Here is a 13,829-nt window from a genome sequence, read left to right on the forward strand (position 1 = left end):
GAAAAAAGTAAGCACATGTTTCCATGTGCTTGCATACACCACATTTTAGAATGAATAGAAGACTAGCTGTGATAGTGGAATTCCTCATGAATAAATAACGGAGCATTCAAATCCTGGTCATTGTCCAGGACCATTGTCTGGTATGTCAACTACACACTCCCATACACATCAATTGACTTCTGTGCAAAGTTACATTTTTGTACAGATGGTTGAACTATCAAGGATCAAAAGTGGGAAAAGTTTTTTTGTAACACCTAGTACGATGGGGGCGACGGTGATACGTTTACGCCGGGCTCGTGCTATACGATCTCAAGCGATCGGGGTATAAAATGGGTTCATGATTGAATTTCTTCAGGCAGATGTCGGTGTCAAACCAACATGGATACGCAGAATATGGTTTTACCCTTACATCTTAGCATTCTAGAACACACCATTTAGAACCTGATGTGAAATTACACTATTCAATTAAAAGGGTAAAATGTGTATATAATATTAAAGAACCGGCTTACGAGCAAACTGCAAATCGTATCCTACAATGAGACAATTTTATGAAGATAATATGTTTGAAAAGATTACAACTTAATTTACTTTCATTGACTTGCAATGGTATATGACAAACAAACAATCTAATAAACAGAGTAGATTCGTACTGAGTGTACGTGGAAAAAATGAATTTTACACGCTTTTCTCCACGTCCACCTCCCTGGTCTGAGCATCACTTTCTTTCGTTCATGGTTGGTTTCTGTCACCCAGTTCCCTAAGCTCATTCTGGCAAGGCAGATTCATTTGCATTTTTACTTCTTTTCTTAACCTCACTCTGGCACGGCATACTCATTTGCATTCTCTCTTGTTCAGCCTAGTGCTGTAGTAGGTCCCCGCGCTTGGCTAATTTTATTAAAGTCTAAGTCAGGTGTTTTAGCTAGCTGTGCTGCGGCTGTGCACAGTTGAGATAGGCATAGGAATGCGGCAATTAAAGTGTTTTTCAGTTGCTAGGTTACTTGGCAGGGTAGGAGATAATTGGTTAAGTTTTTTTGGGTGTGTGCAGTCCTGTGTTTAGGAGAGAGTTGTGTGAGGGAAAATCGGTGCACTCCATATTGAACCTTTGAGTTGAGAGGTTGAGCTCTTCATCCTCACAGTGGTGTGACTGGATGTGTGTGGATTCTGGGTGTGAGAAAGCCACGACTTGGATCCCCCACTAGCAAGTAATGGTCAGACTTGCAATTTCGGGACTTCCTTTTGGCTGCCACAGCACACCAAAGCACATCTCCAAACTCAAGACCACAGGGATTTCCGTAAGTTGACATTTTATGTATTTGTTAAGCAACTGTAATGATATAGAGTGTGTAATTTGATAGCATAAAAAGGAATAGTGTTAACGCTTAAAAATCAGTGTTACATTGCAGTAGAGGTAACAGTTATAATTTCAAACTGGTATGAATTTGGGATAGCGCATTGAAAGCAAGTACAATAGTGTTGTTGATAAGTGCTACTACATTTTTTTGTTAAAACGTGTGTTAGTTTTTTGTACAGAGCTCTGGAAATATGGCAGATGAAATTATCATTTTCATTTGGTGATAAGACAAAATGACATTAATTGGTCCGTATAAGTATTATCGTATAGTTTTGCATTTGCTTATACGGTTGTAATTATAAGGTTTCTTCTGCGTGTACCAATTGAATATAATCTGTGTAAACAATAGTTTTTATGCTAGTTGACACTTTAAAATGTGTCCGCTTTCTGTGTGAATTGACACTTCAGATTGAGTCCACTTTTTACGCTCGTATTTGGCAAGTGGTTTTCCAAAAAAAAAGAAAAGAAAGAAAAACAATTGTTATACAGACACAGTAAATGACCGTAAAGTGAATTGTTTATAATTATATAATGATGGTTAATTGGCTTCCCTGTAAAGCAACAGTAATTGTATATGAGAATATTATGAACCTTTTCTAGAAAGCATTTTGGTATACTTTTATACAGTCATCCCGTTCCTCGTCTTACTACAAACTTAGCTGGGCTAAGTATAAAGCTCCATGTCTTCTTCGTAGACGCCGGCCATTGGCCAAGACTGTTAACTCCTCGAACTCCACGCTTTCGGCAAATTGGTCTCGAACGACCTCGATTATCTCCGACAACGACCTCGTCATTGATTTCGACTCGCCGACGAACTCTCTACCACCACGATTACTCACGCGTGATCTCCCCCATCGCGGAGCTGTATATTTCCGCCCCCATGTAAAGTCGGTATCATTTTATTGGTGCACCTTAGGGTTTTAGGTCAAGTTACCCAAAATATATTGTAAGACTTTTGAATACTGAATCTGTTGCAAAACCATAAAACCATCAAATTTATAATGAAAATACGGTTTATGTAGTAAACCCAAATAGTACATTTGACTGTGACTATTGTATTGATAGTATATGTTTTTGAATATTTGAGGGGAAAGGTGTATTATATTAAAAGGCAAGTTAATCGATTGTTTGAAACTTATCCAAAGTTTGACTGGTTTGATTCTTCGAAGTTGTGCCCGTCTTTTGTATTTAAGTTCGTAATTGATAGCTTTTTTTTTGTGATATTGAACAAACTTCACTAAATTGTTTAGTCGATACTCAATTGGCAACAATCTAGTGACATTTTGGCGACCACGAAGGGACCCCTCTGTTAAAGTATAAGTAACTGTTGTATTTAGGATCCAGGGTTATTATTACTGTGTACCATGGTGAAATCCTCATTTATAAATGATCTTTGATGTCGATATGTAACATACATTCTTGGAATTGTCATTGTATACAGGTTTATGATTGGTCATGGAGAGTTGGACATGTGCTGATCGGGTGCCGCAGCAATACAAATTGTAAGTTGTCCCTGTTTTGTTAAACTTTTGGTGTCTAATCTCAAAATGGAGATTGAAAAATTGCATCGCATTGGGGAATCCATAGGCTTGAGTGGTAGTGAGTTGAGAGAATTTATTGCAGAGGAACAAAAACGAGCTAGGGAAGAGCGTGCTGAGGAACGAGAGAGAGTTAAAAGAGAACAGGAATTAACTCAGTTGAAGTTAGACTTGGAACGGGAGAAGGGGAATACTGGTAATGGTAGTTCTGAACCGCACGTAAGACCACCAAAATTACCAACTTTTGACGAAGCAAAAGATAATTTAGATACCTACCTAAATAGGTTTGAGCGCTATGCTCGCGCGCAATCTTGGCCACAGTCCTCGTGGGCCATCAATTTAAGCGCACTCCTCACTGGGAAAGCACTCGACACATACGCGAGGCTAACCGATGAAGAGGCTGGAGACTATGAAGCTGTTAAGGCGGCGTTGCTTAAGCGATATGACTTGACGAGTGAGGGTTTCAGGAGAAAATTGCGCAGTGCAAAACCGGAGGCAGGTGAAACAGCCAGCCAGTTTGTGCATAGGATGCGGGTGTATGCTGAAAAGTGGTTGTCACTTGCAGGCTCAAAAAAGAGTTATAATGAATTACTTGAATTGATGTTGATTGAACAGTTTCACAAAAGTTGTTCACGTGAAATGTCTATCTTCATTAGAGAAAACAAACCTACAAGTTTGGGACACTTGTCAAAAGTAGCTGATCGCTTCTTAGATGCCAGATCGGGTTGGCAGTTAGCACAAGGTGGGAAGACCCCAGCGAAAGCCAATCCTTTAACTTCAAATTCTTCTCCTAACTTTCGCACCACACCAGGTTCACAGGCAGGAGCAAGCACAGGGCAGAGGAATGAGGCTTCCAAGCGTCCAGGATGCCACATATGCGGCAAGATCGGTCACATTGCCCGTAACTGCTACCGCAGGAATAAGCCCCCAGAGAGGCTGGCGGCAGGTGTGAGTGCATCGAACGATGACTCTCCACATCCAAGCGGACAAGACAGTGGTGCACCGGCGCCGAATGAGTCAGATGTCCAGGCGACAGGAGAACTTCGTTCTGATGATTATACTTATGATGCAGGTCAATTCAATACACAGGTTAGAAATCCGGGTAATCAATATGAACAAGGCTGTTTACTAATTGATTCATGTTTCTCTTGTGATAAGGTGGTCCAGATGGAGGAACGTGGTATGGCATTTCCAGTGATGAGCGCAGCCTGCGGAGCCAAACCGATTCGCAAGATGCCGGTTGTGGAAGGACACGTCAACGGAAAGCCGGTTCAAGTTCTTCGCGACAGCGGATGTTCAACGGCAGTCATCAGAACAGAGTTGGTCCAACCACAACAGATGACAGACGAATGGCGGACGTGCATTCTGATTGACGGAACTACACGAAGATTTCAAGTGGCCAGAGTAAGAGTTGACACTCCATATTTTGTAGGGGAGTTAGATGTATTGTGCATGAGTAACCCAGTATATCCCTTGATACTTGGTAATGTACAAGGCGTCCGTAATCCAGGAGATCCTGACTGCCAGTGGAAACCGGTAGAATTGCTGGAGGCAGTTGAGACTAGACAGCAGAAGGAAGACAAAACCAAACCACTGAGGGCACTGAAGGTACCAGGCCAGGTGTCAAACGTCACACCAGATGATTTCCGACGTGAACAGAAGGCTGATCCTACACTAGATAAACTTCGGCAACATGCTATGTCGGGTACAGTGAAAGAAAGTAGAAACGGTAGTAAGTCGATGTTCGTATTCAAAGATGGATTGTTGTACAGGGAATTTTATTCCATGACTAGAAACTCAGAAGATAAGATAGATCAATTGGTCGTTCCGGAAAAACTCAGGAAAAACATTCTTAAGTTAGCACATGAGTCCATTATGGGTGGTCACCTAGGTTCAAATAAGACAAGTGACAAGATCCTTGCTCATTTTTTTTGGCCAGGTGTGCAGGCTGATGTCCAAAGGTTCTGCAGATCGTGCGACGCATGTCAACGTGCTATTCCGAAGGGTAGAGTGACGAAGATTCCGCTAGGAACAACCCCGATCATCGATGAACCATTTCACCGAGTCGCCATCGACATCGTTGGTCCGATAAAGCCAGTATCATCACGTGGTCATCGATATATCCTGACATTGGTAGATTACGCGACGCGCTACCCGGAAGCGGTGCCACTTCGAAACATTGACACCTCATCGGTAGCAGAAGCGTTACTTAGCATTTACTCGCGGGTTGGTTTCCCAAAAGAGATGCTCACCGACAGAGGATCGCAGTTTACTTCAGACGTAATGCGGGAAGTTAGCAGGTTGCTGTCGATTCGTCATGTGACTACAACACCATATCACCCGCAATGCAATGGCCTAGTTGAAAAATTCAATGGTACACTCAAACGCATGCTAAACAAGATGTGTGAGGAACGCCCTACCGACTGGGACCGTTACATTGATGCATTGCTGTTTGCATACCGAGAAACACCACAGGACAGCACAGGCTTTGCCCCATTTGAGCTACTTTATGGTAGAGTGGTGAGAGGACCCCTCATGATTGTTAAGGAGTTGTGGACCCAGGATGACACGGAAGCGGATACCAAATCTACGTATCAGTATGTGCTAGATCTGAAAGAAAGGATGGAGAAAACTTGTGACATCGCCCGACAGGAGCTGCTGAAGTCGCATGAAAAGTATAGACGGAACTATAATCGCAAGGCTAGGCAGCGTTCCTTCAAGGTCGGAGATGAAGTCTTGGTGCTCCTCCCCACGGACAGCAACAAACTCCTCATGCATTGGAAGGGCCCATTTCGAGTTGTTGGTACTGTTGGGAAGCTCGATTATCGCATTGATCTAGGAAGTAGGATCACCACATTTCACGCTAATTTGTTGAAGCTCTATGTTCACAGGGATGATGTTCCAGATGTTGGTGCTCCATTTGAAGTAGCCTCAGTCTCTGTTGTTGAGGAAGAAGACGTCAGTGAAGATGGCGATGTGTCCTATCAGAGGATGTCCAACGAACATCTACTTCACATTCCAACTACCAAGCGTACTCAAGGTGTCGATGATGTTAATGTTGACCCAAATTTAACTGATGAACAGCGTCGTCAGGTATCGTCGTTATTGTGTGAATTCGAAGATGTACTAACTGATGTTCCAGGGGTAACGAGTGCTGGTGAACATGACATACAACTCACTCATAGTGAACCAATTCGCAGTAAACCATACCCCTTACCGCATGCTCTTCGACAGGTCGTTAAGGATGAGATTAAAGAAATGATGGATTTAGGCGTCATTGAACAGTCTTCATCGCCTTATGCATCACCCATCGTACTGGTCAAGAAAAAGGACGGGTCAAACCGCTTTTGTTGTGATTTCAGGAAACTCAATTCAGCTACTGTCATTGACTCGGAGCCGATCCCGGACCAGGAGGAAATTTTTGCCAAGTTGGCTGGTGATCGTTACTTTTCCAAAATTGACCTAACCAAAGGATATTGGCAAGTGCCATTATCACAACAGGCTAAGCCCCTTACGGCTTTTATAACCCATGACGGACTGTACCAGTTCACTACAATGCCTTTCGGACTAGTAAATGCTCCCGCTAGTTTTAGCAGAATTATGAGAACTGCTCTTCGGGGAATGCCAAATGTGGACAATTTCATCGATGACATTTTGATTCATACCCCAACTTGGGAGGAACATTGTAGGACTCTCCAAGCTGTGTTGGTACGACTACGAGCAGTAAACTTGAAGGCAAAACCTGCTAAGTGTTTTGTGGGCTTTGCAGAACTAGACTTCTTGGGTCATCATGTGGGCAGAGGCACGGTACAACCAAATCAGGACAAGATTGCCCAGATTCAACAGGCTACGAGACCAGAAACCAAGAAGCAGCTTCGATCCTTCTTAGGATTGGCGGGATATTACCGCAGATTTGTGCCGAACTATGCAGCTATAGCTGTACCCCTGACAGATCTGACAAAAAAGGGAGAACCCAATCTCATCAGATGGGGTGAGCCGCAGGACAAAGCATTCAATACCTTGAAGCTGAAGTTGTCAAGCCAACCCATCCTTCATCTCCCAGATGTCAATAGGACATTCACTCTACGTACTGATGCCTCAGATACAGGCATTGGAGCCATGCTGCTACAGGAACATGAAGGTCAAAAGTTTCCCACAGCCTATGCTAGTAAGAAACTCTTAGCTAGAGAGAGAGCCTACTCTACTATCGAGAAAGAATGTCTAGCAGTTGTCTGGGCAGTGCTCAAATTTGAGACCTACCTATACGGCAGGGAATTTGTGCTTGAAGTTGACCATTACCCTCTTTTGGCAATACGACGGTCAAAGGTCGCCAACGCCAGGATTCTTCGTTGGGCATTGGCTCTTCAACCATACAGATTTCGGATAGAGGCCATTAAGGGTAAAGACAATGTAGGCGCAGATTTCTTGAGTCGTCTGGAGTAAAACAAAAAAAAAAGGAATTGGCACTGAGAGATGTACTATTGAAATTATGATATATCGCATTTTCAGCAGGAAGGCTGGTGTACTAATTTCAGCATTTTGTCTTCTTTTGCAGGAAATTATATTAACTCGATTAAATTTCTACCTTTCTGCAGGAACAGAAGCAGAAGTGAGCCCATGTAGATGGTTAAAATATTAATTATTTTCTCTTTATTTTTACCTAACAAAATTTTTCTTCCATTTCAGATGCAGAAAATGTTACAAAGGAAGAAAGAATAAATCTTATTTTCTCCCAATTTGTTGCCGAGAAGGAAAATGAAATTAACTGTAAGTAGGCCTATGCTCGGTAAATGATATTGTGTATATATAAAGAATTACCGTGCAGAATTTGCATCTCGTTGTATATATGTAGAAACAGACTATGGCCATGAATTACCGGTCCTTTTCATTTTGAACTGGTAAAAATTTTCCCGGAAAATTTTCTTAAGGAGGGGGCGAATTGTCACCCAGTTCCCTAAGCTCATTCTGGCAAGGCAGATTCATTTGCATTTTTACTTCTTTTCTTAACCTCACTCTGGCACGGCATACTCATTTGCATTCTCTCTTGTTCAGCCTAGTGCTGTAGTAGGTCCCCGCGCTTGGCTAATTTTATTAAAGTCTAAGTCAGGTGTTTTAGCTAGCTGTGCTGCGGCTGTGCACAGTTGAGATAGGCATAGGAATGCGGCAATTAAAGTGTTTTTCAGTTGCTAGGTTACTTGGCAGGGTAGGAGATAATTGGTTAAGTTTTTTTGGGTGTGTGCAGTCCTGTGTTTAGGAGAGAGTTGTGTGAGGGAAAATCGGTGCACTCCATATTGAACCTTTGAGTTGAGAGGTTGAGCTCTTCATCCTCACAGTGGTGTGACTGGATGTGTGTGGATTCTGGGTGTGAGAAAGCCACGACTTGGATCCCCCACTAGCAAGTAATGGTCAGACTTGCAATTTCGGGACTTCCTTTTGGCTGCCACAGCACACCAAAGCACATCTCCAAACTCAAGACCACAGGGATTTCCGTAAGTTGACATTTTATGTATTTGTTAAGCAACTGTAATGATATAGAGTGTGTAATTTGATAGCATAAAAAGGAATAGTGTTAACGCTTAAAAATCAGTGTTACATTGCAGTAGAGGTAACAGTTATAATTTCAAACTGGTATGAATTTGGGATAGCGCATTGAAAGCAAGTACAATAGTGTTGTTGATAAGTGCTACTACATTTTTTTGTTAAAACGTGTGTTAGTTTTTTGTACAGAGCTCTGGAAATATGGCAGATGAAATTATCATTTTCATTTGGTGATAAGACAAAATGACATTAATTGGTCCGTATAAGTATTATCGTATAGTTTTGCATTTGCTTATACGGTTGTAATTATAAGGTTTCTTCTGCGTGTACCAATTGAATATAATCTGTGTAAACAATAGTTTTTATGCTAGTTGACACTTTAAAATGTGTCCGCTTTCTGTGTGAATTGACACTTCAGATTGAGTCCACTTTTTACGCTCGTATTTGGCAAGTGGTTTTCCAAAAAAAAAAGAAAAGAAAGAAAAACAATTGTTATACAGACACAGTAAATGACCGTAAAGTGAATTGTTTATAATTATATAATGATGGTTAATTGGCTTCCCTGTAAAGCAACAGTAATTGTATATGAGAATATTATGAACCTTTTCTAGAAAGCATTTTGGTATACTTTTATACAGTCATCCCGTTCCTCGTCTTACTACAAACTTAGCTGGGCTAAGTATAAAGCTCCATGTCTTCTTCGTAGACGCCGGCCATTGGCCAAGACTGTTAACTCCTCGAACTCCACGCTTTCGGCAAATTGGTCTCGAACGACCTCGATTATCTCCGACAACGACCTCGTCATTGATTTCGACTCGCCGACGAACTCTCTACCACCACGATTACTCACGCGTGATCTCCCCCATCGCGGAGCTGTATATTTCCGCCCCCATGTAAAGTCGGTATCATTTTATTGGTGCACCTTAGGGTTTTAGGTCAAGTTACCCAAAATATATTGTAAGACTTTTGAATACTGAATCTGTTGCAAAACCATAAAACCATCAAATTTATAATGAAAATACGGTTTATGTAGTAAACCCAAATAGTACATTTGACTGTGACTATTGTATTGATAGTATATGTTTTTGAATATTTGAGGGGAAAGGTGTATTATATTAAAAGGCAAGTTAATCGATTGTTTGAAACTTATCCAAAGTTTGACTGGTTTGATTCTTCGAAGTTGTGCCCGTCTTTTGTATTTAAGTTCGTAATTGATAGCTTTTTTTTGTGATATTGAACAAACTTCACTAAATTGTTTAGTCGATACTCAATTGGCAACAATCTAGTGACAGTTTCTGTTACGTAATACTGTAAAAGTGATAATTTTGATGGGCGATGGGGGCCGCTTTCGATGCGCTTGAGTTACGCATAACGCGTTGCTACCCCGTCAGAGTTACGAATGTGGCGCTTTGAATGCGCTCGTGAGGCAATTGTGATACGCTCTAAAACCACGGCGACCTCGCTACGGAAGTTTTGGACATGTTCAAAACTTCCGTAGTGAGGTCGCCGACCATGGCGATGGTGGCGACTCTCCCCGCTTCTGAACCGCTCAAGATACGATGGAGAAGATTTAAAGCAATCAAGCCACGATCCGTCGCGCTTTGTCTTTTGATGATCGAAGCGGAATCGCCGTCTAGTGAGCTGGGGGTATAAGGTGCGTGTCTCCAAAAAGTCGTTCCTGCCATATCAAGACACCTTCATTTCTATTAAGATTGCCATGAAAATGATAAAAAAAGACATTGCTGTACAATATCTGTACAGTCAAAAGGGTTCACATACAGAGACAACCTTGTGGGAGGTGCCCATCAGGGTAACCGACACTCGCAATGCAGTATCATACATGCATGAATATTATACAAACGCGAATTCCATACACATTTTGTACGGGTGCATGCCTTCGAAGGTTTTTCCGGTCGTCTAGGACATACGCTTTTATTTTCATGAAATGCAATGAAAGTAATATAGGAGAAGTTGTTCTACAATACCTATATGTTGTCAAAAGGATGGGCATTCAAAAGTACGCCCTTGGAAAGTGCCCCAAATTACCTCTACCCTCATGGCCCCTTAAACCGGTTGAATACAAAACATGCATTATGCCAAATCAAATTCGGTTGTACATGCCTGAAGAAAGTCGTTCTGCCGTGTGGCAAGGACACTTTACTTTCCATGATTTTTTTAAATGATAGAAGAGATGCTATTCTACAATTACTATATACTCAAAAGGGTGCCCATTAAAGACAACCGAGTGGGATGTGTTCAAAATCACCCCATACCCACGGTAATGTATAGAAAACATTTATCATATAACGCGAATACATATGTTCCAATGTTTCATGCCTTCACAAAGTCGTTGCGGTTGTATAGCAGTGACACATTGGTTTCAAGAAATGCAATATAATCAATAGAGGAGACATTGTCCTTCAATATCCATATTGTCAAAAGGTGGAACATTCAAAGGCAACCCCCTGCGAAGTGTCCAAAGCTATACATAATATACTCAAGCCCCCTAAATACAAAACATGGATGTTATCAACGCAAATACAGTTATTCTAGCATGCGTTGTTTTAAAAGTAGTGCTGGGTAGACAGCAAATACACTTTTATATAATGAAAAGTCATGGAAATGATAGAAGAAGCATCACTTTACAAGATCTACACAACGAAGAGTGTGCATATTGAATGGCAACCCTGTGGTATGTGCCAAACAATACCCCACCCTTCATGGCAATTTCTATTATGCAAAACATGTAATCTCCCGCGAATATATTATCATGATATAAACCATGTTCCAAAGGTACATGTTTTCAAAATTTGATCGTGCCGTATGACAAGGTCACTTTTGCAATGTAATTAATAGAGGAGACATTGCTCTACAACATCCATATTGTCAAAAGGGTGAACATTCAAAGGTAATCCCGTGACATGGGAAGTGTCCAAAGTTACACATACGCTTGCGTCTCTTTATTACAAAACACGGATATCATCAACGCAAATACAGTTGTTCTAGCGTGCATGATTTTAAAAGTAGTTCCGGCGATGCAACAAATGGACTATTATATAAATGAACAATTCTGGGAATAATAGAAAAAGCATTGATTTACTAGATCTACACAATGAAGGGGATGCACATTGAATGGCAACCTTTTGGGATCTGCCCTCCCCCCCCCCCCCCCCAAGGGAAAAAAAAGATAACCGTCCCTCATGGCAATATAGAAAACATGCAATATTTTACAACGCGAATAATATGTTCCAAGTGTACATGTTTTCCAAATTAAATCGTGCCGTATAGCAAGGCCACTTTTGTTTTCAAGAATTGCAATATGAAGTATTGTGGCCACGTTCACTCTGCTACACTGATGCTGTTTGAGTATATCGAGATTGATGTTAAACATGTTCCATCCAGTTCTCAAACATGTCCAATAACTGACACGTGATTTAGGCTTCAACTAGTCATCCTCTTCACTATTCGTTTTTTTATGCCTCCGTTTCACTTATTTTCCTCTTCCACCTAGTACTGGGGATTGTTCAGACCATTGTAGACGGGACAGTAGGTTGTGTATGATTGTGCACTTTATAATCGAAAGGTTCGTACTTATTTCAATCATCCAACTATTCGAAATGAATGTAAAGAGGAAATGGTGAAAATCAACCTCCTTTATGCGAAGATGTCATGACTTCTTAAGATAAGTGGAATGTTCATTTATCGTAATTGCAAAGCCTCTCCTGACGTACCCAATTAAGCCAGTGATGGTGTCGGCGAATAGGGATGGGATGGTGTGTGTGTGTAGTGTGTGTGTGTGTGTGTGTGTGTGTGTGTGTGTGTGTGTGTGGGAGGGTACATTCTACCTCTGGCAAATGCCGACATGGTTTATTCACGACGCTCCCATGGCGTGTCTGTATATACGAAGATAGATCGCAGCCAGTGAAATAAAGTCAGGCAAGATTTATTCATTACCCTGCCAAGAGAGTGTATTTATACATGATTTATTGGAGACGACATAACGGACAGCTTTCTGCGCACGAGAATACACTAGGCATTAAACCCTTCAGTATTGCATGCTGGCAGCCTGCATGTCCTCAAAGCCTTGAACGGGGGAAAAGGTTTGATATTCTGGCCCCCCAAAAGGTTGCATTATTATAAAGCCTTCTGGAGAAGTTTTACTTGGGAGCGTTACCGGAATCATCTGCCTTAAGATTAAAGTTTTATTGATTACTTGATGTTCGTAGACGATAAGTTGCAAATACTAGGTGTTGCAAAATCATTTCCCACTTTTGATCCTTAATAGTTCAATTTTTTTTTTATATCAGATAACACTGACATTGATGTGAGCAATAGCTGGATAGTGTACAATTTTGTTGGAGGCAATTCAAAAATGAAAGCATAAATCAGTTTCATTAAATTCAAAATTTATTCTTAATTTTTTTTTCAGATTTTGCTACATTTTGTACAAAACTTTAATTTTGCACAGGGGTCAATTGGTGTGTATGGGAGTGCGTGGTTAACACCCAGACAATGATCCTGTGAACAATGACCAGGGTTTGAATGCTCTATTACATATTCATGAGAAATTCCACTGTCACAGCTAGTCTTTATTCATCCTGAAATGTAGTGTATGCAAGAACATGAAAACATGTGCTTACTTTTTTCATGTGCATGCATTTTACCCTTTAGCATTAATTCAGACTAGTAGTGCCCAGGGCAATCCATCACGAATTATTGATGAAGAATTCATGTGTCTTGGAGCAAGAGTCAAGAAGCCTAGTTAGCAGAGCTCTGAAAAGGTGGTATTCGTGGTATACATGTCTATTGTTCAGGGTCATTGTAAGCACACACTCACATACAGATTATTTTTTCCTGTGTAAAGTTCAATTTTGTACAGAGAATTCAAATTTGACCAAAATCTTGAAATTACTCAAATTCATGAAATTCTTCCGTCGAGATGTTTTCATTGCAACTGATTGACAAATTGCCCTACATCGACGTAAATAAGCACTGAGTTGATCAGTGTTTTTAGTAGTCAAAAAACACTGATCAACTCAGTGCTTATTTGCGTCGATGTAGGGCAATTTGTCAATCAGTTGCAATCTGGAAATTAACTTTAAAATTAATAATGGATTTGATGAAACTGATTCATGCATTCATATCCAAATCACCTCCAACTAAATTGTACATTATTCAGTTACTACTCATATCAATGACAGTGTTATCTGATATATAGTTTTCGAAATAAGGACCAAAAGTGGGATTTTTTTTTTTTTTGTAACGCCTATTTTTTGAACAACTTGCACGAACAATCCCTGGCATATATTAGTGTAAAAGCGTCCACAGGGGCAATATACGTCTGAAAGCGAGGTATGGGAATTCGTTTCAAAGGGGAAAATTTTGATTTCCCTTTTCAAAGC

At 40.9% G+C, this 13,829-nt stretch overlaps 1 protein-coding gene across 1 annotated transcript; it reads left to right on the forward strand.

Moving 5' to 3' along the window:
* The first annotated feature begins 2,898 nt into the window (after positions 1-2,898).
* LOC139737641 (uncharacterized) lies at positions 2,899-7,332 on the forward strand. Its single transcript, XM_071648317.1, has 3 exons — positions 2,899-3,388; positions 3,701-3,978; positions 4,048-7,332. The coding sequence occupies exons 1-3, from the start codon at positions 2,899-2,901 to the stop codon at positions 7,330-7,332; spliced, it is 4,053 nt and encodes a 1,350-aa protein (XP_071504418.1).
* Positions 7,333-13,829: the final 6,497 nt, after the last annotated feature.

This window comes from Diadema antillarum, unplaced genomic scaffold (genome assembly GCF_040938485.1).
Source record: "Diadema antillarum isolate AM-2024a unplaced genomic scaffold, OU_Dant_1.0 seq00000697_RagTag, whole genome shotgun sequence".
NCBI lineage: Eukaryota > Metazoa > Echinodermata > Echinoidea > Diadematoida > Diadematidae > Diadema > Diadema antillarum.